General features: G+C 45.5%; 2 protein-coding genes across 3 annotated transcripts; both read right to left on the bottom strand.

Annotated features, from left to right (window-relative positions):
• Nucleotides 1–962: 962 nt before the first annotated feature.
• TDRD6 (tudor domain containing 6) lies at nt 963–11936 on the bottom strand. Its single transcript, XM_063423844.1, has 5 exons — nt 5336–11936; nt 4794–4912; nt 3641–3730; nt 3154–3211; nt 963–2005 (listed from the first exon to the last, which is right to left on the bottom strand). Exons 1-5 carry the CDS (start codon nt 11934–11936, stop codon nt 1944–1946), a joined length of 6930 nt encoding a protein of 2309 aa, XP_063279914.1. The 3' UTR covers nt 963–1943.
• Nucleotides 11937–14313: 2377 nt separating this feature from the next.
• SLC25A27 (solute carrier family 25 member 27) lies at nt 14314–23955 on the bottom strand. 2 transcript variants are annotated; one of them, XM_063423825.1, is made up of 9 exons: nt 21827–23495; nt 20173–20355; nt 19286–19370; nt 18537–18659; nt 17718–17830; nt 16988–17072; nt 16298–16390; nt 15861–15963; nt 14314–15444 (listed from the first exon to the last, which is right to left on the bottom strand). In XM_063423825.1, the coding sequence occupies exons 1-9, from the start codon at nt 21927–21929 to the stop codon at nt 15373–15375; spliced, it is 960 nt and encodes a 319-aa protein (XP_063279895.1). In that variant the 5' UTR covers nt 21930–23495; the 3' UTR covers nt 14314–15372. The 2 variants fall into 2 exon arrangements, with proteins under 2 accessions (XP_063279895.1, XP_063279900.1); XM_063423830.1 differs by lacking the exon at nt 14314–15444 and having other exon boundaries at nt 15862–15963; nt 16298–16409; nt 21827–23955.
• Between the last annotated feature and the right edge of the window lie 177 nt (nt 23956–24132).

Below are 24132 nucleotides of genomic sequence, written 5' to 3'. Positions count from 1 at the left end.
AAAACAAAACCCCAAACCACCACTTTCCTGTTTACATCCTAAGCATTTCAGCTGTGCTCTGACAACGGTTGGGAATGAGGGATGCCTGTGGAGGGTGGTCTTCAAAACTGTGTCTTACTTTAATAAGTCACAGTAAAAGCTACAGGAAAGCATTCAGCTGACAGTAGAGAAAGTCCAGATGCAGGACTCCTCACAGGAGCTTAATCCACTTAAATGTAAGATGTGTTTAGTGTCATACCTAGAGGATGATGTTTATTTCTCAAAAGCTTTTCAATGGGTCACTCTTGTAGCAGTTGTAATTGCCCTTGGGCAAAGCTCCAGCAGCTCTTCCCTTGTGTGTTTCCCCTATCACACAGTCAGACTGGAGGAAGTTCAGATGTGGCACCTCTACAGCTCCCTTTACGTGGTCCTTGTTAGCACTGCTGCAGCTCCTGAGGTGTTTTCTCTCCAGGCAGTAAACACTCCCCAGACACTCAGCTTTCCCCAGGTACTCACAGTGCTCTGTAGCTGACACAGTTGGCTCCCACTGGCAGATAAAGACAGCACTGGTAGTACCTGGACAAAGATTGTCAGCAGCCACCTGGGTGGCCTTTAAGGCTCTCCTTTTTGGATCAGGACGGCCTGAAGCTGCCCCATGGAAGGATGTCTTCTAAATTCTGTTCATTTCAAAATCAGGTTACAAACAAAACCACTGAAGCCAATAAATTAAGAAATCAACAGTGTAAATAAGTATTTTACATAATCTGTGATCTTAAAAGGAGATTGCAATAACACCTAAGACCTGTCTTTCATAATTTAATTAAATTCTCCTCAACCCAGTGCTGTGTATTGTCTCTGTTAGCAAATAAATGTATTTGTCTTACTGAGTCAGCACCAACACTTGAGCTCTACTGTGAGATTCACTATCAGCCAGCTTGGGTTCCTAACTCCTTGTTTCAGCATGAAAAATCCACAGCTTCTGAAGTGGAGGGAGCAGCTATGCTATACAGGAGCATGGAACACCACTGTAAAACAGCACCACATTTTCAACACCTGAGAAGGAGAATAAAAGCTGAGATCTCCTTAAAACAGGTGTACATTGTGTCCTCAGTATGTTGCACACATGTGACAGCAAAACCAATCCACTGAGTCTTCATATTTCTAGGAAAAGCTGCATCTTTCATTAGTACAATTGCAGCAAGTTCAATCAATTAAATGCAATTAATGTTTCAAAACATTCACCATAGGTCACAGTGCTCTAGAGAGTTGGTTAAGGTCAACACAACCAGTGACTGCACAACAGCCCTCATGCAGCATTTGGGCTTCTGCACAGGAACATACACAAGTCATTAAATCACATGAACAAAGCAGTATATGCCAGTCAAAGCTTTATTCCAGCTTCTTCCATTGCTTTAGAACAGCATCAAATGCAAGACTTCAACCCAAAACAACTATGTTCCCCTATGGAGAAAAAAACCATCTCCCCACCCCTATCCCCAAAAATACCCCTCAACTTTTTTTTTTTTTTTTTGAAAAAAAACACTTAACAGTGCAACTTTTCCAAAAGCAAACATCAGAAAGCAGTGCTGTACAACACAGTAGCATATACAGAAACTCACAAGAAACTTTTGTTGAATAACCACCCACCAAGAACTCCATACAAATCAGTGCACTCCCCAGTCAGTAAAAAATGCCAAATTCTTATTTAGGGCAGTACAGCTGTAAGAAACAAGCTAACAATAACAGTCTAGCAACAACAGCTGTAAGAAAACAAACTGAAATTAAGTCTGCCAACACTGTTCCTTTACAGGAAGTTCAGTAGTGACAGGTATTTGGTCAGTTAGGTAGAAAAAATAAGCCACTCAATGCTGTGCTGGTATTTTTGTTCCCACAAACACCTTTCCATGGGAACATTTCATACACAGGCACTGTTCAATTTCACGGGGTCAAGGTGTCACTTGGTGTCAGCACTGCTGGAGGACATGAGGATCTTCAGCTAAATTGCTACTGCAGTCAGTTTCCTTTTCTATAGGAAATAAACACAGATTAGACCCATCAAGATGTTTTTATAAATGTGTTAAAGGGCATTAAGATCAAAAGTCAGCACTACAGGGCTTCAGACTAAATACCACTGACATAGGACCATGTTAAAAGGCAACACTTACTATACAAAGATCAAACAGCTGAAACAGCAGAAGAGCCCAAGAAGATGAAGCAGCAGTGCTCCCAGACTTTGGCTACGAGTTCAAGTTACTTCATCCCTCAGTGGGCTTGACCATTTTAACGTTTTATCAAATTCTTCACCCGTTTTCTTGCTCAGCAAGCAACCTGATCTCTGTGGAAGGCTTCCTTATTTGTTACCCATAAACCAGCAGTTATACTGAAATACAATTACCAGTTAATCCCTGAAAGCACAAATGCTATCCTCACTTCAACTCAGTTTGCCCTGACAGGATTTGGAATCTCCATTCTTGGACAGATTCCAGAACTGGCAGTAAGATCTGCAGCAACCTGATCTAGTTGGCCCTGCACTCACCATCCTTTCAACCCAAACTCCTCCACAATTCCATAATTATAAAAATAGCATATAAACAAAAAGAGCCTGTACTATTTATCTGGTACACTGAAGAGGTGTTTACCAGTAACACTTCAAAATCTTTAAGTAACAATAAAGAAGTACATGTACTATTCACAAACTATCTTTACAACAACTAAAATGGTATTTTTATGGATTTAGATTTAGAGATTATGGGACTGGGGCACTCAAATGCTGCACTAAAAACTTAATAGAGTGTGCCCAGCAGTTTTTCACCTTGCCTCAGAAATGTGAGCAAGAACAGCATGCTGTTCAATGCAATGCTCAGAACCCTGCCAAAATCTGTAACTTGGGTGAACCACCTCAACTGTTCCAAGAGGCTCAATTCATTAGATGAATAAATAAATACTAAGTTGGTTTGTAATCCAGACACAGTAGCAGCTTTCATTGCAGGTAGTCACCTTTAAACTGACGGTACATGAGCTAATGCTATCAAGAAAATCCCAACCACAGTATCAACTACCTAAGCTCAAATCAGTGTTTCAACTGTGTTTTCTAAAATAAAGCATTTCCTAAAAAATTAGAAACCATTCAAACACAAAGTACACAACCCATGCAGGGGCTTAAAGTAGACTTACCTTGAAGTAAGGACTCCTCTGGTAAGGACTGCAAGTTTTCTGTTGCAGGGGTTAATGCCTACACAAAAAGGGATCCTGTTAGGAAGCTGGCACTATTGCCAAGACTTCCACTGAGGCACTTCCTTTAAGCCTACACTAACTTTTTACATCAGCACCACTGGACTATTTACCATTGTTATCCCCCCTTATAACTCACTACATTAGTCTTCTGCCCACTTTTCACTTTGATACAAAGGCTGCATGTGAAGAACAAACTGGAAATTCATGCTGTAATCATCACCAGCAGCATGGCTCATGACCTGAGCTTTGGGTTCCAGACACAAGCTTTTCATCCACTGGTGGGTACCTCATGAAGAACACTGGTGAAACCTTACTATTCTTTCCTGATTAGTCCATAACAGAAGTATTTTTCATGATTTAGCAGTCAGTTAGCAGCCTTTTTAAAAACCAGCACTGTCCTGCCCAGTTCATTATCACACTGCCATACCTCAGATGGTGTGCGAGCCCGGTCAGGAATTCCGTTCCAGACGTTCTCAGGATGCACAATCTCCTCATTGCCACTGCAGAGGTTCAAGACCTGTCCACACAGAGCCAGAGGGGATCTAGCACAGCAGCAATACACTTAACAAGTAAGACACAGCAGTAGGAAAACTCAGTTGAGGACTCTGTGCCTTTGACAAGTTGTTGAGAAGTCTGGATCTTGCAAAGAACAAACTAATCTCTAATAAAACTGAATGCAGTGACTGAGGGTGCTCAAGGCTCTCCTAACCCAAGCATAGTGAGAAAAAGGCTGCAAACACCCACTAGATCAGAACCAGAAGAAAGCTGATGAATAGGGATATCATTACATGATAACCCCTGATAATGCCTTTCATCTGAATGCAGCTGAGCTTAGTTTTAGACACCCAAGGGATCTACCAGCACAGAAGCTGGCTTCCACCATCTCAGACATTCAATCTTCCAAAAGGATGCTTTCATGTAATGACCTTTTGGATTTACAATCCTAAGTTATAACTTAGGATCATTTTATATAAGTATAACATCTGTGCAAGTGTGAACATGAACACACACTCCCCCTGGACTGAAGGAAGACATCTCATTCATCCCCCAGCTTAAACAGCAGTAGAACAAGGCAGCTCACTGCATTATTCTCTACTGTTGAAGTTAACTCCCACTAACCACTAATGCAATACACACTTCACTGAAGCAGGGGCAGTTGTGGATCCATTATTAGTTGCAGTATAATTTGAGTTTCTTTCCAAGTTTCTACTTCTCTAGCACTAACTCCTCAGAACACTAGTAAAATAAAGTCAAGTTCCATGAACATTTAATGATAATACAGCTCCACTGCAGAACACTAACTTGCAGGCCAGATGGAACCACACATATATGTGTGTATCAAACTTGAGCCAGATCCTTCAATAACCCCAGTCAATAAAAGAAAATAAGATGTGAAGGGAATATCAAGTGTTGACATGTATGATCAACTCGAGACACTGCTGTTTCTCTCTAGTCTATAAATTTAGAATCAGCCTTTGCAATACTTAAATTCTGTAACAGAATTTTTAAAAATATTTATTCAGAGTTTAGAAAAGAACCAAATCTTAAGAATGCAGAAAGAGTATTCACACCACACTTACCTTGGTACCCTTCTCAGATACTTCCAAAATGCGAGCGTCACACCATTTGAGAGAAGTCCACACCACACACTTGGAACCAACAGCAAAGCCCTTCAGGTTACACGGATAGTCATGGTGTGCTATAAGAAAAGGTAATTTACCAATGAAGGAGGAAGAGAAAAATCAAATAAAACAGACTCGCAAAACCCCACAAAAACCAACCCTCAAAAAACCCTCAGATGCCTCAAACACTGCTGCCCCACCCCCTCCAAACTACTTGATATTTTAAAGTTAAAAATTTGTCATCCCAAACAGTCTTGCAAATGCATTTCATGTTCAGAAATGGATTTCCACTCAAAATCATTAATCTTCCCAAGACTAACTGCTGTTAGCCTGTCACATTACCCGTGAGATACTACACCTGGTCTGCTGTCCTTAACCCAGCAAAGCATTAACACTATATTCTTAGGAATAAAAGTTAGGTTTTTTACAAGAAAGCTATTCTCATGTGTGAATGTGCACAACATTTTGATTATTTAACTCTATAAAATCAGATACTTTACCTGGACTGCAGTCAGCCAAGTTCTCATTTTGCTTTTCGTCTTCCCCAGGCTGAGAGCCTAAAGACTGAACACAAATATTTTCACTCTCTGTAAATGACTCAGTCAAGTCTTGTTCCATCCATTCTTCCTCACAGTTATCTTTCTTCTTCTGCCACCCCTTATGTTTCTCAACTTTACAGTCACATGATTTCACAGAGAAAATAGACCTTTGATTTGCTGAGTCTTTTGAAACAAATGAAAATTGACTTCCACTATTTGCAGAATTTTGTAGCACAGCGTGTTCCAGCCTTAACAAGTCCTCCTCCACGTCTCCCTGAGGAGGCTGAACATCAGGCAGCACCAGCTGCAGAAAGGGCTCAAATTTGGCTCCTAGCATCGACTGCTTGTCGTGCATCTTGTGGTGCAGTCCTTTCTCAGGTCTACCACCAGATGATGACAGCCTCAGCGAAGGAGCGTCTGCCTCCATCCAGTCATCTAGTAGAGTTTCTTCTTCATGAATTTCAGACAAATTCACGTGCACTTTCTTGGTCTTCTCTCCTAAAGAAGGCTGAACATCAGATGGAATCAGCTCTACTGATATCTCTCTGTCAGTAGAGGCACTGGTAACTGAAGGCACCAGGTTTTCTTTCTCATTAAGTAATGGTAAAATTTCAAGGCAGTTCAGAGCTGTTAACTGCCCTGTCTCATCCCTCATATCTGGCAGTTCCAGCAATTTCTGCTCCAAAGCTGGCTCTCTTGCTTCACTGCCTGACGCTGCCTGCCTTTCAAGAGACTTTGCTTCCAGAGCTTTCTTTGCTCCTTCATTAAAGGGACTTTCGAAGAGTCCCTCTGGCCCCTGTAAGAGCTCGTTTAGATCATCACATGGTAAGTGAATTTCTAATGGATCCAGCTTTCCTAACGTCTCAATTCCATTGCTTGCAGATGGCTGTGCCTGGAGCACTGGCAATCTCTGCAATTCTTGTTCTTTCCCTAGGAAAAGGCTGGCTGCTGGAGCACTGCCTGTCACTTCTGCATTCAGCTCAGTCTCCTCTCCAAACAGTATTTCAGACAGGTCTTGCTCTGCAGCTTTCATTCCATTCCCCACAATATGAGGGCTGCAGCTTCTCATAGGTTCCAGCAGCATTTTGTTATCACTGTCCCCTTCAGACAGAGGTATCTCTTTATCAAAACTCTTCTCAAGCTCTCCTGTTGCATATCCATCATCAACCTTCCCACTGGCAGCTCCCACTGACACTTTTGCTTCTGCAGTTTCTAAGCACTCAAAAGTTACACCCAGGTAAGGATCAGAACAAATTAAAGCACTTTCACTTTCTTCCTGAGCTAATCCACTAACAGCAGTAGTTTCTTCATTGAGACAAAGACCCAAATTGCTGTTTGAACTTCTGTTTCCCTTTAGGGGCTTGCAAAGATTTGAGAAAGCACTGTCATCAGTTTCTTTATCAGCCTTCCAAAAAGGCTTCATCTCTTCATTAATACTATTGCCAGAAGCTTCCAGCTTGACAACGCACAGAGGGACTTCAGAATCTTTATTTTCCCGAATTTCTACTACTTCAGCTTCTAATACAAGGTTTTCAGTCATATCATTAAACTTCTTCTTTGCTTCACTAAGCCATGAGCCATCTGAGGGACTGAAACCTGACAGACAGCAAGCAAATGCTTGTCCAGGTATTTTGAGCAGTTCACGTGGCATCTGTCGGATCATCTCCAGGCTGATGCTTTCCTCACTTCCATAATCCACATGTCTAACAACTACACTGTCATCATTCACACTTCGGATCTGAGCTCTGTAGAACCACCCATCTTGACTGTATTTTGCTAGACAAGTATCACCATTTTTCATATAAGACTTGCCATCGTTCAGAGAGCTTAGTCCAAGCTTTTCAGCTTCCTCTATTTTTTTCTCAATGTAGCTCACGTCTTCGGTATCAGCACGGTGACACCAGAAGTATCCTGGACTGTTTACCACTGTGACATAAATTTTTAAAGTCTGACCTGCCTCTGGAAATTTCCAGCTAAACGATTTACAATCATTTACACAGGAAATCTCATTTTGTACCTGAGGAGGCAAAGGCTCACACCTGGCGATCATGTCACAATTCTCTCTCTTATCATTTTTTTTCCTTGAGAAAAGTCTTTCCCTACTTACAAGATCTTTATCAGCTAAATCCAGTGTTATTATACCTTGATGGTCACTGAGAATAACTTCCCATTTATCCTCAACCTTCTTTACAAATTCACACGACAGCAGGATTTCACTTGTTCTCTTAGTGAAGTAAAACACTGCTTTCTCTGTCCAGTCTGCATTTTTTTTCCATTTGAGTCCGCCTAGGAAGCAGCGAATGCTCATTGCTGGAATAGATGACAAGTTCTTAGGGAGCCTGCGTGCTTGATCAACACTAATCACAGAAGTGTCACCATAATCAATATAATGTACACGTATCGAATTGTTGGAAGTCTTCTCTTTTACTACAGCTCGATACCACAGGCTGTCTTCTGAATAAACAGCACTGATTAAATCTCCTGCTTGGAAAAGCTGTCCACAAGGGTCCTTCACTGATTTCCCATTGTTTAAACTTTCCAAAATGTTTTTAAGCTGAACCTCATCACTCCCTAGTTGAACATAAAAATCCTGCGGGTCACTGATGTAAGACACATACACTAAGGTTTTAAGAGCTGGCACAATCTTCTGTGGTGGTAGAGCAGATGCATTTTTAAGCATTATACACCTGCCTTCAGCAACAGATTTAGTATCTGGCAGTGTATCCATCTGGGAAAAGGGCAGAGACTGCTCCCCTGCTTTCTTCAAAACAGCATCCTTCTTACTGCTAAGCATCTCACCAGGTTCTGGTAATCTAGCTGCCTCATCTCCCTTCACAGTGTGCTGGAAAAGGTTTACAGCTTCTTTGAAACGTCTTTTGCCCCCTTGTTCCTGCTGGGCTTCAGGTCGACATTTTTTTCTTTCAAGAGGCCTACCTGCTGCATTTACAGGGGCCTCTGCACTCTCACCCCTCTTATTCACATTTGTATTTCTAGAGCACAAAGTCTCATTGCGTACATGACTACACAGTCCCCTACTCTTTAGGCTTAGCTCTTTCAGTTTTGTATTAATTTGAGTATTTCCATCAAACAACTCAACCTGCAGTGTATTATCAGAGTCCTTTGCTACCACTATTGCTTTCAACCTCCTTTCTAGGACAGCTTCCTTAAACCATATTGCAGCTTCTTTGGAAACAGATGCTACATCAGACACAGAACACTTTATGGCCTGCATTGGCACGAGCAAGATATCAGAAGCATCATTGGGCAAAATAAGCAGATCATCTGTCTCTATTGTCTCTGTGTTCCCAAAATCCACAAAGAAGACTTTAGCCTTAGGTTGTCTTTCTATAATTACTCCCCTATACCACTGACTGTCAGAGTACCTTGCCAGACACAGGATCCCAGACTTCCCCAAGGTTCCTGTGCTGCTCATGCTCTCACTCAGGCAACTGATGTTATCAGCCAGCTGTGCCAAGGTATCTGCACACCTTTCAAGTTGGCAGTAAAACGTCCATGGATTCTCAACATGCGTAATGTAAACATCCTCCTCACTCCCAATTTTGATACCGTGATTAGAATAATAGAAAGAGTGAAGCTGGACCAAAGATTCCAGATGCTTTTGAGGAAATAAACGTCTGGCTACACCTCTCTCGGTGAGAAACTGGCAAGCACTCTGAAAAGGTGTGATTAAATCTACAATGTTAAACAGGTCCCTATTTATTGAAGCCAAGGCAAAGATTGTACATTTCAGGTCAAGGTCAGATGATGAATCAACAACAAACTGACGAAAAGCCTGAATTGCTTCATCATCCCAAGCAAAAGGATTCTGCCCATTGGGTTGGATTAAGTTGTAAAGGCTGCATCTGAATGCCTGAGCCTCTAACCTGAGGAAGCGTTCATTAATTGCACGGAGCTTCGTTAGACACACCTGCTCTCTGTTGCCATAGTCAACATATATGACTTCTACTTTTTCTGCACAAACTCCTTCACTAACTATTAAAGCCCTGTACCATTTTTTATCCTCTGAGTACTGGGCTAAACACACAAGATTTGGCCAAACATGTGGCTGGGATGAATTCTTGCAATGCTCCTGAATTTCATTCATTAGCAGCTCAAGGTCATTGCAATTTCTACTTAACTGACACCAAAAACAACTAGGATTCTCAACATATGACAAAATAACATTAACCGTACTTCCCACTTCTAAGTGACCTCCACAAGAGGAGCCTGGCTTAATTTCCACATAATTCTGTCTCGAAGAGGTGTGCAGGTTTTCCTTACCCTCATGGTTGCGAGAAAGAGATTCACTACTTTTAGAATTGTGAATGGCAGCAATAGGACTCTCTCTGACCATCACATCCACGTGAGAATCAAGCATTCTATCACTGCTCTTCAGATCACATTCTTCTCTGAGCCTCTTCTCTGCATTTATTTGGCTTTCCTTTGCAGCATTCACTAGGGGACAGGCCTGTGACACAGACTTATCTGATTTCTGGTAAATCTTGGGTATTTCATACCTCTGGTATTTAGCATAACCCCCCTGGGCCATGAGTTTACTTACTCTTTCCTCTCCTAACTGGGACTGGTCAAAAATTTCAACCACGTATTTGTCACCCTGCACATTCAGAAACCAAACCTTCAGTTCCTTGTTCAGTACCATCTCCCTGAATGCAGACACAGAAGCTTCACTCCAACTCCCTCTTGGAGGGGAGACACCTGCCAAACAACACTTCAGAGCTAAAGCAGGCAGTTCCCTAAACCGAGGGAGCAGCTCCCTCACAGCATGCACATCCACAGTTTCTGTACTGCCTCTGTCCACCAGGTGTATCTCCACCCCAGTGTCCAGGACCCTCGTGACCACCGCTCGATAAAAGACACCCTCATTCCCACTGGCACAACAAAGAGATCCAGGCTGTGGGGCCCACCCAGCATCACCCAGCTTTGTGGAATGGGAATAAAAATTCCACATGCACTGCCTGAGCTGCCTGAAGAGCTGGTGATACTCATGAAGCTGCAGCCAGAACTCAGACGGGTCTCGGAGATGGGAGACCTGTGCGCTGTACAATGTCCAGGTCTTCAGATGCACACCAGCTACAGCAGCCAAATCTCTGTGTGTTAAAATGGGAGGTGCTTCTGGTGGCAATTCCAATTCTTCAGCTAAGGACTCCTCTACTTCTAGCTGCTCATGAGCCTCAGTTTGGCTCACAAGACTGCTGACCAGGCAGCAAGCCTGAGACCCAAAAAGATGGTTCAAATCAACACCGTTTTCCCCATAGAGGGTCACATAATAGAGATGCTCAAAGGAGTTAAAGGCTTTGATGTGAGCACTCACTCCTCTACCGAGCACCAAGGCTTTCAGCAAATCGACCTGCAGCGGGGACCAGCCGCAGCCCCCATCCGAAACCCCCTGAAGAGCACACACGTAAGTGACCACAGGCATGCGAAAACACTGGGCGGGCAAATGGCGCAGGTTAGCTCTGCTCACGGTCTCCTTCTTGCCGTAGTCCACAAAGATCACGACAGCTGCATGCTGCTCCTGCTCCCCAGCAATGAGCTCCAGCAGAATGGCACGGTACCACTGGCCATCCATCCCACGGGCAGCACAGGGCGAGCCCACTTTGGGCAGTAAGTCCTGCTCCCACCCGTCATAAGCATGGCACATGGTATCAGAAAGGCAACAGATCTCTTGAGACAGGCACTGCAACTGGCAGTAAATGTGGTGTGGGTCAGCGACGTGGGTTACTAGGACAGGCTCTGTCACATCCAGCTGAAGCTGAGGGTAGTAGTAATCCAAGGCAGGTGACAGAGGCCGGTATGAGAGCAATACATGGACAAGCTGCGGAACCGCAAAAGCTCCAAGGGAACACGCTGGAGGCTGCTGACAGAGCTGCTTCTTTAGCTGGCCAAAAGGCAGGCAGCGCCTGAGCACCCGGCAGAAGCAGCTGGGAGAGACACGTCTGGCCAGCCCCAGCTGCCGCATCTGAGCCACGAGCTGGGGCAGCTCGAGCACGATGAGCTGCGGTGTTATCACCTCCTGCACCACACCGGACACCTCCTTGCCGTGCAGGAAGCTGAGGAACTCCATCGCCTCCATGGTCCACTTGGGCACTGACGAATCCCCACTTGCTGTCCCCTCGTGACTGTGGGAGGGCATGACATCGGCCACAACACAGCCCAGCACCTCCGGGGGCAGCTGGAACAGCTCTGAGCAGCCCCGTGCCAGGTAACAGGCAGATGTGGTCACCACATATCCCTCGTCCAGCAGGAAGACACGGTAGCCCTGGGCACTACAACTCACCACACAGCAGCGGTACCACACACCCAACACCTCCACCAGTGCCAGCTCTCCTGGGCACAGCCTGGTCCCGCTGGGCTCCGGGCGGGCCGCCAGGTGCGGCCCGGCCGCCGCCTGGATCTCGCGGTAGAGGACGGCATAGTCCGCCTTACGTTCCCCCAGGAGCCCCCACAGTCGCAGGATGGGCACCTCGGGGTACAGCCCCACAGCGCGGACCTGCAGGGTGATGGTATCGCCGCGGCCGAAAGACCCCGGCCCGGAGCTCATCGCGCCACCACCCCGCCCCAGCTTCGCCCCCCGCACGAGGCGAATGGACGCGTCGCCCTCCGCCCCTCGGCCTCATATAGAGCACGCGCCGCCCACGTGACCCACGGGGAGCCGTTAGCGGCTGCCCCAGCGGCCGAGTCCATTTTGACCCTCTCGGTGGGGTGGAGAGCGTCGCGAAGGGAAGGTTAAAAAGGAGCGGTGAAGCGGGCTGATACATGGGGCAGCTCCTGCTACGCTACAACTGCACGGAGGCGCCAAGAAGAGGAGGGGTACGGCATTATGGCCAGGGCTCCACGGGGCTCAGGGCCGAGCCCGGCGGCGCTGCCCTCGCCCATGGTGGAGCGCTCCAAGCCGGATGCATGGTGGCGGGACGGCGGGGCGGGGTGAGGGGGAGTGGGCGCCGAGCCCGCTCAGCTCCCATTGGTCAGAGCGGCGCCGGGGGCGGGACAGGCGCGTGGAGCTTGGCGGCTATTGGCCAGCGGCGGCGCGAGGACCGGGAGCTCGCACCAGCACCCGCTAGGAACGGCTAAGAAATTCACACCTAAAGAGAGAGATTTATAAGCAGTTAAGGAAGTTTTTCACTACAAGATTTTTATAAGGCTTTTTTTTTTTATTTTTATTTTGAGCTGTCCTTCAAGGGTCCGTATTGGACCAGTGTTATTTAATATCTTCGTTAACTGTATAGGTGAAGGGTTGGAGTGCACCCTCGGCAAGTTTGCAAGTGACACCAAGCTGAATGATGCTAGTGTTACCAAAATCCTCTGAAATCACTGGGATAAATAAGATCCTCTAGCGCTGTCTTTTTCACTGTTAGTGAGTCAGGCATTACTTTATTCTTGGCCAGGAGGGGAGTGTGTGAGTGTGTGGGGGTGTGTGTGGCTGACAAAATTCTGGACTCTACACAGATCAGATACAGAAGTTCTGTGTTTATGTGTATTTTTAGTAAACAAATTAACATTCACTGGTTCCAAATTACAGAATTCTCTTTCATTAATTAGTATTCTGACTTCTACTGGGTATTGATTTCTCATTTCTCATGCAAAATTAGTCTATATTTTTCAGTCCTTTTGTTATCTTTTTCACAGGTAGGGACTTTCCAGCACACATACTGAGTCTTTCTTAGTCTCTTCTTTGTCTGCTGTTTTCTGCAAAGTGGCCTTGTGCTCCATAAATTGTGAATTGTGCACTCCTTGTACACAGTTTCACCAATAGACCTCTCTTCTTTCAGGCTTTGTTAATTGAAGCATATCAAGGTTATTCTAAAAAAACTTAAGAGTTTCAGTGATTTTTCCAAGCTGTGTGCCCCTAAAAGTAGCTTATGGCAACTTTGATAAATGCATGCTAAAAGTGGTTTTACACACTACTTATAATTAATATATTGGTTATGATAATCAGAGGGGTTGAGCAACTGCCCTTCATGGAAAGGCTGAGAGAGTTGGGATTGTTTGGCCTGGAGAAGAGAAGCTTCAGGGTGACCTAACTGTGACCTTCCAGTACCTGAAGACAGCTGGTAAGAAAGATGGAAAGGGACTTTTTACAAGGGCCTCTTGTGACAGCACAAGGGGGAATGCCTCCAAACTGAAAGGAAGGCATTTAGGAAGAAATTGTTTGCTATGACAGTGGTGCGACACCGGAACAGGTTGCCCAGAGAAGCTGTGGATTCCCAATCCCTGGAAGTGTCCAAGGCCAGACTGGACACAGCTTGGAGCAACCTGGTCTAGTGGAAGGTGTCCCTGCCCATAGCAGAGGGTTGGAACTGATCTTTGAGGTCTCTTCCAACCCAAACCATTCTATGATTGTAGGATAAAAGTTCTTCTTCTGTCTCACAGAAGGTAAAGCTGTATCCATCACTGGGTTATCAGGGTGGCAGGTGGGAGTGCCTGCAATGTAACTGAAGCAGCAGCTTTGCTGGTTTGTCATTGCTGATGCTGGAGTACAGGACAGAAAGAACTTGGATTAGTTTCTCAGGATGAAAAATACCAGGATTTCTGAACATAATTTTTGGACTGATGCACAGGAGATTCTACCTGAACAGGAGAAAGAAATTTACTGTGCAGTGACTGAGACCTGGAATGGATTGTCCAAGAGTCTCCCTCACTGGAGATTTTCCAGAACTGTCTGGGTGCAATCCTGTGCTCTGGGCTGACTCTGCTTGAGCAGTGGGAGCAGATGAGCCACTGTGGTCCCTTCCAACCTGCCCCATTCTGTGATTCTGTGACTCCCTAATAATGGTGAGATGAATGTTTTCCAGCCTGGAAGCGCATCCCCAAATGCATACAGCCACAACTGAACTACAGTACAATCAGAAAGTACAAGTGCAAGCCAAGAAGACACCCAAACTGTGTTCAACGACAAGATGGCACATTGGAGACACTGCTTGCAAAGACTAGAAGAAATCCTGGGTATTTATTCAAAGAGCCAAGTTTTTTACATTAATTCAATCACTAGATATCACTAAATCAAAGCCAGCTTTATTTTATCTACTCATGGCTGCTTTTAATAATGCATTTTCAACTCTTGATTGCCAAAGATGAATCTAGTGACAAGTAGCATTAGTCTCCTTCTCCAGGAAATCAGGAAGGCTTTGGGTTTAAAAACAAGTAAGTCACTCCTCTTCAAACATTTTGCATAATCAAAGAGAACATTGTATTTCCATCGAGATTTAAAGTGGGCAGAGTGCACATTTCCACAGAAAATGACCCAGTCTGCCCCAACAGCACGGAGATTGTCATGGGACAAGTAGTCCAGCTTGGTCTTGTGGAGTATCCTGAGTCCTTCGAGCATTGCAGAGCAAACTAGGTTTTTGATTTTCTGGGAGCAGGAATGCATTTCAATCATGATCTTACTCAAATAGTTGAATGGAGAGGTCAGGCAGTCTCTGGGAAGTAAGAGGAACACAAACCCTTCCACTTCTTGTGCAAAGCAGATTTGAAAACAGGTAAACTTTTATCTTTTTCAGTACCTAGCACTACAGGCTTGGTTTCCTGACACATCAAACTAATGAGAGGTAGTTCTTTATCTCTGTGCAAATGCAAATTAACAACAAAAATTCCTGAATAATTTTATAGATGCTTAGCCACAGAACTTGTTCAGTGCATTGATCAACCCGCTCTTGTCTTTAACAATAGAAACTATCTCAATTATCAAACAAATAGTATTATGTTCTATTTGCTTGGTGGAATTATTTTTATTCCTGTTTGCTGGTTCAGAAAGCTGATGCTGGCTGCTGCCTGAAGTATTATTGTGACAATTTTATCCTGTGGATATTATAAATCTCACGTACCAGTCTGACAATGGAATAGTATCCTTAAGTCACGACTGCTCCCAGCCAGTAAGGACTAGATGTGGAGCAACAAACTACATATGTGATCCTACCACCCTGTGGAATGAGCGTTCAGCTTTTTGAGTCTTCTCTCTTATGTGAACACTGCAGGTTTTAAAAAGAAGTAACTCCACACATCCTTCTGATTTGTTCATATGTAAGCCAGAATACCAGTGACCAAGGTGCCTGTGAAAACAAACACTGAAGTTAGAGGCTTAAAACAAAGGTAACCCAATAAATAAGCCCATTAGAGTAAACTGTCTCCTCTTAAAAGTCATATTCTTCAGTTCATTCTCATACTGCTCTGGTTCCCTGAGAGGTTCCCAAGCCTCTGTCTGCACAGAAAGGCTGTGAACTCCCCATCCCTGGAAGTGTCCAAGGCCAGCTGGACAGGGCTCTGAGCAAGTGGAAGGTGTCCCTGCCCACGGCAGAGGCTTTGGAATGAGATGATCTTTAAAGTCTCTTGAACCCAAACCATCCTACAATTCTGTGATTGTGTCTTTCATACAAAAACTGTAATATTACATAGGGTTAGTGCTGTATCCACATTCCTCACATTTTAATGCTGATTGTTCTTGTAGAGAGAGTTATAAAGCACGTACCATTCGCATCCAGGTTGGTATAAAGCCTTTGTACAGAGACATAAACCCTTCACCCTGGACAGTTTGAATCAAGCAGTCCATGGAAGATTTATAGAGCAGACCTCTAGCAATGTGCAAGGAGAACAAACAGTGTTAGGATTACAAATATACAATTAAAAAAACCCCATCCCTCTCATTAAAAAAAAACCCTGTAGCTGATATTCTTCTATAAGCCAAAGTGCTTCTGTAAGCTCCTTGGAGTCTAATCCAGAACTGAAATCCACTGGTTATGCTTAGATGGCCATCACAACAACACCCCTCAGGCATTTACTACATCAGTAAAATCATCACCACAAAGATGAAGAGCAAATTATCTACTTAGCACTTCCCTCCCAGTGAAATCAGTGAGACCCGTGGTTTCAATGTGCTGCTGAAAAGTTGGTCTGAAGTGTCCATACCTCCCCTGCTTGTCTCTTGGCTGGTTCATTATCCGGGTTTTGACCACGTCAGCAGGAGTTCCCAGAACAGCTGCTACCAGCCCTGAGCAGGCACTGCCAACAGCAACAGATACTTAAGGAAGAAAGCAAGATGTATCATAAAAATTTCAGCAGCTTGATTCCAGTTCTTATAATAAAGATATATTAAAACAGTTACCATCAAATCATGAGTAATAACTCATAACATGAACTTGCTTTGGGAGGCTTGCTAGTACTGCTCTTGCTCACATGTTCTCCCAGTGCCAGCTGCCCTCACCTCTCTGGGCAATTCTGAGTCAGGGATAAAGGATCCACAATAGGCAATTCATAATATTGTTTATATAAAGTAGATTTTTTTCATCATTTAAGAGGGTAGAAGAGAATGTTCAGCAGAAGTTTTATCACTGTGCTCCCACAGATTAGAGCAAAGGTGTTTAAATGCACCAACAAAGCACGTCTAGTGAGGACAGTTTTTGTAGCAATGGTTGCATCCTTTCTCTTGTGTCTTCTATAAAGTGATGTTCTCTCAGGAAAAAAGTAATTCTAAATACTGAATTTCATCAGCAGTATCAAAATCAAAGAATGGGGTCTTCTGCTGGCACAGAGAGACAGATGAAGGCAGCATGGCTGGACATGCTCCACAGTGGAAAAGGGGTAATTGGAGAATACCACCTGCTAACACTGTGAGTCACACTATTGTCCACAAGTGTCGTGTTCAGAAGCAAAAAGTGTTTCACTGAGTCATAGGTGGTCAGATCTGCAAAGAGGATAATGAGAAAAAACAGAGTGTCAGGAGTGAACGGTGTCTGTGCTTCTCACAACACAGGATGTTCACTTCCACTGCGCCTCTGGCACAGCTGGCACCCTGCCCCCAGTTTGTACTGAGGGCTGTGGCACCTGAGTGCTGTCTTTACACACGTGAGTACATTCTCCTTTCTGCTCCCATTGCTGATTTACCTTGCAGATGATGCTGAGCTGTATGTGGGTGACCCTCACTAGCCCTGTTGCTGGCTCAGCTTCCTGACTTGGCCTCAGACCGGCCTCATCACCACACACTTCCCTATGGATCTGGATCTTGGTGAAGCCTGGCTGCCTTTGCTGGCTCTGCCCTGCTCACCTCACTTGGGCACTGGGTTGTGGCTGGTAAGGTCCTTGCTTTGTCAGCTGTGAGACCCCTTCAGCTCCTGGCTCACTTTTCTTTTAAATCAGGTAAAACCTGTTACTTTTAAGGCATTTGATTTCCACAGGACCAAAAGACAGGTGCATAAGTCAGAGGTCACCTGCAGGATGCTCCAAAGAGGGCCCAGTGTAGGTGATCAAGAAACTAAGACAAAGGGAGCAGCTGAACTCCTTAAAGTTTTGGTGGAGCCTTAAGTGCTGCATGCCAAGTTATTCCATTTACCTCCCATATTCACCAGAGCAGCTCTCTGGACATTGGGTACCCATCCAGCCCAAAGTCCCCTTACTCCTCCTTCAGACATAATCTTCAGAAATGCATGGTGCACACCCCGAAACCTGAAATCAAGATGCAACTTGTGGGTAGACAGCCTAGTGAAATCTTTGCACGTTCTAGTAGTTTGCTGCACCAGGTCCTCGTGTAAGATTAGGGATTTAGAACTGCAAGGATCTGGCCCACCAGATCCATTTTTGGATCTGTCTTTGACTTTCATGCCACAATATTTTACCAGAGATACCGGTTGCCTTGTAAAGCAGTGATCTGTTCCCTAACAGCAGACAAGCCTTAGATCCCACACTGAGTTACAATACTAAATGTGTGTGACACCAAATGATGGCAGCAGTTTGGGACACAAAGAGCAGCATGTCCTGGTACTTGCAGTCTCCAGCCCTGCTGTGTGCCAGCCTTCCCTGTGTCTGTGCATCCTGCATGAGCCATTTCCCTCGTGCTTTTTTCCATCTTCTGAAAGCATCCTTCCCTCCCCATGGCACAGTGCTGGCATGGACCTGCTACAGCATGGAGGATGGGTTTGTGGTCCCTGGGACCAATAAATCAGAATAAAGAAGGTGAACATAAACGGAATAAGGAGGAGGTCTGGATTCCCCCCCATCCTACCCTTCACTGCCCAGAGCCATTGCGAGCTCTCCCTGTAAAAGGGCACAGAGCAGCTGGGAAGAAGAGGTGGCAGAAAACACAGAGAACCACACCCTGGGCCAAAGAGTGACCAGTAGTGGGGAAAAACCACCAGCTCCGAGAGGAACCGACCGTAATGGTTTTCCTTCCAACTTCCTTCTTCCCTCCATCTGCATCTGCACCTTCACCAGATCAGTTGGGCTGGCAAAAAACTGTCCGATGGCACCCGCACACATGCCTCCAACCACAGCTTTCCTGCCAAATGGAGAAAAACTGCTCCAGAATACACTGAAAACCTTCACGAGTCACAGTGCTCGAGCTGGAGAGTTCAGCAGCACAACCCAGGTAGAACAAGTGTAAATGGTTATTCCATATTTTAACAGCCAAACTGAAGGTAACAAATGTGGTGGCTACAGGTTGTTAAAATAGTCAGTAGTATTTCTGTAAATTTTCAAAACAGTTAAAACTTACCGGGGGGGAAAAAAAACCAAAACAAGGTTACATTATGCTCTTTGCTTAAGGTTTAAAGCCAGGATAGCAAAGTACACAAGTAAAGGATGATGCCCCATGTATTATAACTGAATGCCCACCTGAAATTCCAAACTGCTTGCTGATACATAAAACTTTCCTTTCTCTCCCACTGCTACTAGATGATTTGTGTTAATTTCATCAGTCTATTTATTTTAGTAAAATTGGAAATTTTAGTATTATCCATAGGTCCCCCTTCCTGCAGCATTAGGCATGACAAGTATTTTGTAGTAGATTTTATGAATCCCATTCTAAAACCAGATACATTTTGGACCTAAGATTTGGCTGTAGGACTCCTACAGCAAGGACAATCCCCAAACAAGCAATAAATATGCATGAATAGGCAACATTACCAGAGAGGAAAGCTCTCACCCTCCACCCTGCCAAGCACGGAGTCACGGAGATGTTCGTAAGTAACCATCCGAACACCAGTGTACACTGTGGAAAACAAAAGCAGGAGACAGTTCTTGGCTCTGCCCTTTCTGGAGGTCACAGTGAGAGAGAGATCAAGACCTTGGTTTATGACAGTCCAGAGCCTGCCTGGGTCAGCTGCTCACTGCTCTCGTGTTTGTGATCACAATGGGGAAAGTGGGGGGTTTGCCTGGTGGCAGTGGGAGAGCCAGGGCATTTCGCCATCAAAAAAAATCTCTCTGGCTGAGCCACAGGTCTGCCAGGAGGCAGCACGGCTTTGCCTGCACCCTAAGGAGATGGGACTGCATCACCTCCTTCTGGGCTGATGCCAAGCACAAAACCCCCACAAATGCTTTTGAGGTTTGTTGCTGTCACCGTATTTCCAAGTAAAGCAGAGAAAACTGTTATTTGTGGCCAAACATCTAATGCATTTCTTTTAAACACTTGTATTTTCCCCTTGTGCTTGCAACCTCATCTTTCTTCCCATCTTTTTTGCTGATCTGTCCCCACTTCCTTCACATATGAGACATTTACTGTTCGGAGAACTCTGAGTGTCTGGACTTCCTGAACAAGATCTTCCTGCAAAGATGACAGAGAACTTACATATTGTTTTCCCAGAAGCCAGAAAAAGGCAATGAAGGACTGGGAAAGAAGAGACGCTATCGATCTGGAATCTCGTATATTTCAAAGTGGAATTGCAGGCTAGACTGAAAAGTCCTCAGAGATACATTTAAAATACAACAAAATTTGCCAAGCTCACTCCACAAGTGTGGCCTCCTTGGCCACAGAAGGCAGGGCCCATCGCGTCCCATGACGAGCAGATCCTCACCTATGTGGCGGTACACGGCCGGCGTGGCTCCCTGCCAGAGCTGCCGCAGCCCCTCCTCCTGCGCGATCCCGGCCGCCGTGCGCAGCATCCCGCGGGCCGGCGCCGCCGGGCCGGGGCCGCGCCGCGCCGCGGCCTCGCCCTGGATCTGCAGCCGGGTCTTCGTGAGGTCCAGGGGAAATGTCACTGAGGGCAAAGGGCCGGGAGCACACGTGAATGCCAGCGCGGCTGCGGGGACATCTCCCGTGCCACAGCGCGCCACAGCGCCCTGCCAGAGCCCAAGGGGCTGGGCAGGGAGCAGTGGCTGTACCCAACAGGGCCCGGGAGATCCCTGGACAAAAGGAGAATTCTCATCCAGGTCTGTTAAAAATGGCTCTAGGCACAAGTAACTGAATGACATTCCTGTCAAACACCCAGTCTTTCCCCCATATTTAGTTTTGCAGATCTGTTGTGCAATATATGTACCTTCTGAGGGACTCGGAATTAAAAATCCTGTTCCAGTTACTCTCCCTGAATACAGACCAGTCACATCTCTCAATGGATCATGTGGTATCTCCAGTTCTGTCCAGCACAGTGGCAGCACATGTTATGGTCAGGAACAACCCCACAACGATCATCATAATGCAGACACACATTCAGGCTCACCTACAAACTTATCTACATATCTGTCCTACAAACCACCCTAAAGCATGCTTGCTTTCCTTATACAGGCACAAAAATCATGTCTAGCCTGTTATTTCTCTCACTGAAATAACTGGTGGCAAGTGAAGGAGATCCAAGTTGATCTCAGCTTCCCAGGGCTGCTCCTGAAATAGTATGGATACATATGTGTGCCCCTCATTTCAGTTCCAGGCCAGGAGTGCCTGCTGATGGACCTTCCCAGCCTGGGGCCAGGAGCAGGGCTTGTCTTTGTTTCGGTATCTCTGGGACACACCAGGGTCCTTCCCAAGCAGGGCTCAGGTTCCAGGAGAAGGCAGTCACTGCTCAAAGCCTCAGCAGGTTTATAGTCTATTTGTGCATTAAGTTTGGTATTCATGTTTAATGGTTAGCAAAGATTGAGAAGTTACAAATCCTTAGAGCTGACTTGTCTGTAAGAGCCTCTAGAAATTTTAAAGAACATGCTGAAAAATATTCAAAATAAGTTACTTGGTCACAAAGCAGGGCTACACAGATGCCAGTGGGCTTCTATTACACGTTTCACCAAGCGGTTTTTCAACTGCATTTTTATAGGCATCTCCACTGTGACCAGAAACTTAAGAGTTGATTTTTCTTTGATTAACCTTCATTAACTATGAAAAGGAAATTCCTGAAGGAATAAGGCCTTACTAGCAACTTAGGCAAAAGATCTGCCTGCTTTTTCTGGAAACCCAGCCAGTGCAAAGCTTAAATTAGTCACAACTGCACTGAGTTAATGAGTGCAGCCCTTCTGTCTCCGAGGCAAAGATTTCATCCTGAAAAACCCTCCCTCCAGCCACGGTCAGGTGGCAGAAAACACTTGCAAGGCTTAGATTATGGAAAAGCCACAGCTAGCTCAGTGAAATGCAGATTTGCTGGAGCAGAACACTGAGGAATGAGGCAGCCGGGGACTGATGTTCCCCCTGCCCCCCGTAAGTAAATCTGACCCCCTTCCCTCTCGGAAAACCACGGTGAGTTGTACCTAGTTCTGCCACAGCCGCTGCACAGGCTGACAGAGCGAATTTGCTGGCTCGGGGCCATCTCTCTGGAAGAGGTGAGCTCCTCTCTTCTTCTGCAGGTGACATCTAGCATCTCACACGAACCGAGGCTAAGCAGGCAGCCTGCCCGGCGTGTCTGCAGCACGGGCGGGCCCTAGCGCCGGTCAGCCCGGCTGGGTTAGGAGACAAAGCCGCTGAAGGTCATGTTCCGCCAGCGCCGGGAACCGCAGCAGCGCCGGCGGCTCTGCAGCGCTGGAAGGGCTTTCTGCAGTGACACAGGAGATTCGGGAGCGACAGGCTCCTGGGAAATGTAGTCTGTCACCGAGGCTGCTCAGGGCCCGGAAACCGGCACCGCACGGAGAGACAGACGCACAGTTTTGTCCATTTTCTGCATTAAAAAGAGTCATAATCATCCATGAGAGCTCAAGATTACACGTGGGGTCTGTTTGCTTTGTGGGGTGCTGTCTTTCCAGCACTGCCTGGGGAGCCCCAAACGCTGTTCCCTTCTCTGCTCTGTGTCAAGCAGCTGCATCCGGGAGGGATGAATTGATCCAGATGTGGTTCAGTAAGAGCTGCATTGGGCACAGCTACGTGCCGAGCTGGGGCTGCGGATTAGGAACGCAGCACTGCAGTTTGAACAAGGATCCCAGCAAGCTGGGATGGCAGAAATGGTTCACTTCTTAGAGTCCTGAAGTGAAAACTTTAAAGCTTTTCCTGGCTGAATGCTGAAGTCCTGCTGTGTGCCAGTCCTAATTTCTCTTACATTATTATAGATCCATTAGGTTCTCATCATTAAAAAAAAAAAAAAGAAAAAAACAAAGAAAAAGAAAAAGAAAAAAAAAAGGTAAGGTATGTGCTGTTCAAGAGAAGCTTTTCATTTATCACTAAAGCTCAGCTGAATCCCTAAGTTAATCATTAGCTATTAGTCAGTAATCATCATGCTGATTTGAGGATTTTTTTGGTCACAGAAACTTATTCCAAAACACCTCTCCACATCTCTGTCTTACTGACTAAATCTTTGATGTGTGGTCCCCTTCAAAATAATTCAGACAAAATAAGGGAGCACTGCAGGTAAAATATTAAGATGAAGTTGGATGAATCTGTCTCATTGGTCACCAGTAACTGGTATTAAATTGGATCCTTCTTGGGATCCAAAAATTAATTAGAATTCATGCAGGGATGAAACAAACTCCTGACAAAACCGTGGTTAAAAATGAGGAGAGGGCATATTGCCATTTAATGGTTCAGACAGGTTCAGAGCCTGTTTCTGGACAGTTTGTGCAATCTGCTGTGGCACTTTGTGCCTCCCTCCGCAGCTGCTCTGTGGGCTTGTGCCTGTGTATCATCGACTTGTATTGTGAGGCAGAGGGGACCTCTAGAGTTCACTGCAGTCATCCTACAGTCCTCTGTCACAGCAGGGAGAGCTTCAGAGTTACATCAGGGTGCCCAAGGTCTTGTTTGGTCCCCTGGAAACCTCCCAGGATGAGGGTTTCACAACCATCCTTTAGCTGTACACCTCTGGGTAGTCTAATTCTGTTTTCTCTATGACCACGCTTTAGGGAGTGGAAAACAACAACTAGATCCCTCCTTAAAGTAAACCTCATAGCATTGCAGCATCCTCTGCAAGGAGCAGCTCTCCATGGTCATTTTTAGTCTGAAGAAATAGGTTCTTTTTAAAACCAGATGATTGGGGGATGGCTGTAAAGAGCAATATTTTCCTCCTACAGGACCTTTGAAATGAGCCTGACTAGAGGTAGATGCTTGCATGGACAACTCTTGATGTGTGGAGAAGGGTCAGTACTCATGGAGATCCATCAAACACCTGGAGTTCCTGTATCCCTGAATCCTGACACAGACAGCACCAGCAGAGAGGACCCTTCCTATTCATTTATTTCAGCTCTCAGTGAGATGGAGTTTTTTGGTTTCTGTCCTAAGCCAGTCTGACCAAAGATTGGATAAGCAGGGAGGAAGTGTGGACTTCAGATAGGGTGGAAGCAGAGCAGCAGGCTCTGGGACAGCTGTGTGCTGCTGGAGAAAGGCAGCCAGACTGCCCAGTGCCCTCCCCTGTGCTGCTGTGTTCCTTCACTTGGAAAAACCACTGAGCATTAAGCACTGCCCAGACCAAGGAAAGCCTGGCACTGACTGCTGCACCATTGTACTTGTTGTGTCCTCCTCACAACAGTGCCTTGTATCTCATGTCCTTCACCAAATCACACCCTAAAAGTACAGCCTAAACAAAACAAACAAAAAAGGCCAAAACAAACACGAAATCCTTTAATGAACGTCTTCA

The sequence above is a fragment of the Prinia subflava genome, chromosome 2 (assembly GCF_021018805.1).
Source record: "Prinia subflava isolate CZ2003 ecotype Zambia chromosome 2, Cam_Psub_1.2, whole genome shotgun sequence".
Taxonomy (NCBI): Eukaryota; Metazoa; Chordata; class Aves; order Passeriformes; family Cisticolidae; genus Prinia; species Prinia subflava.
This window is presented reverse-complemented; position numbering and strand designations above follow the sequence as displayed.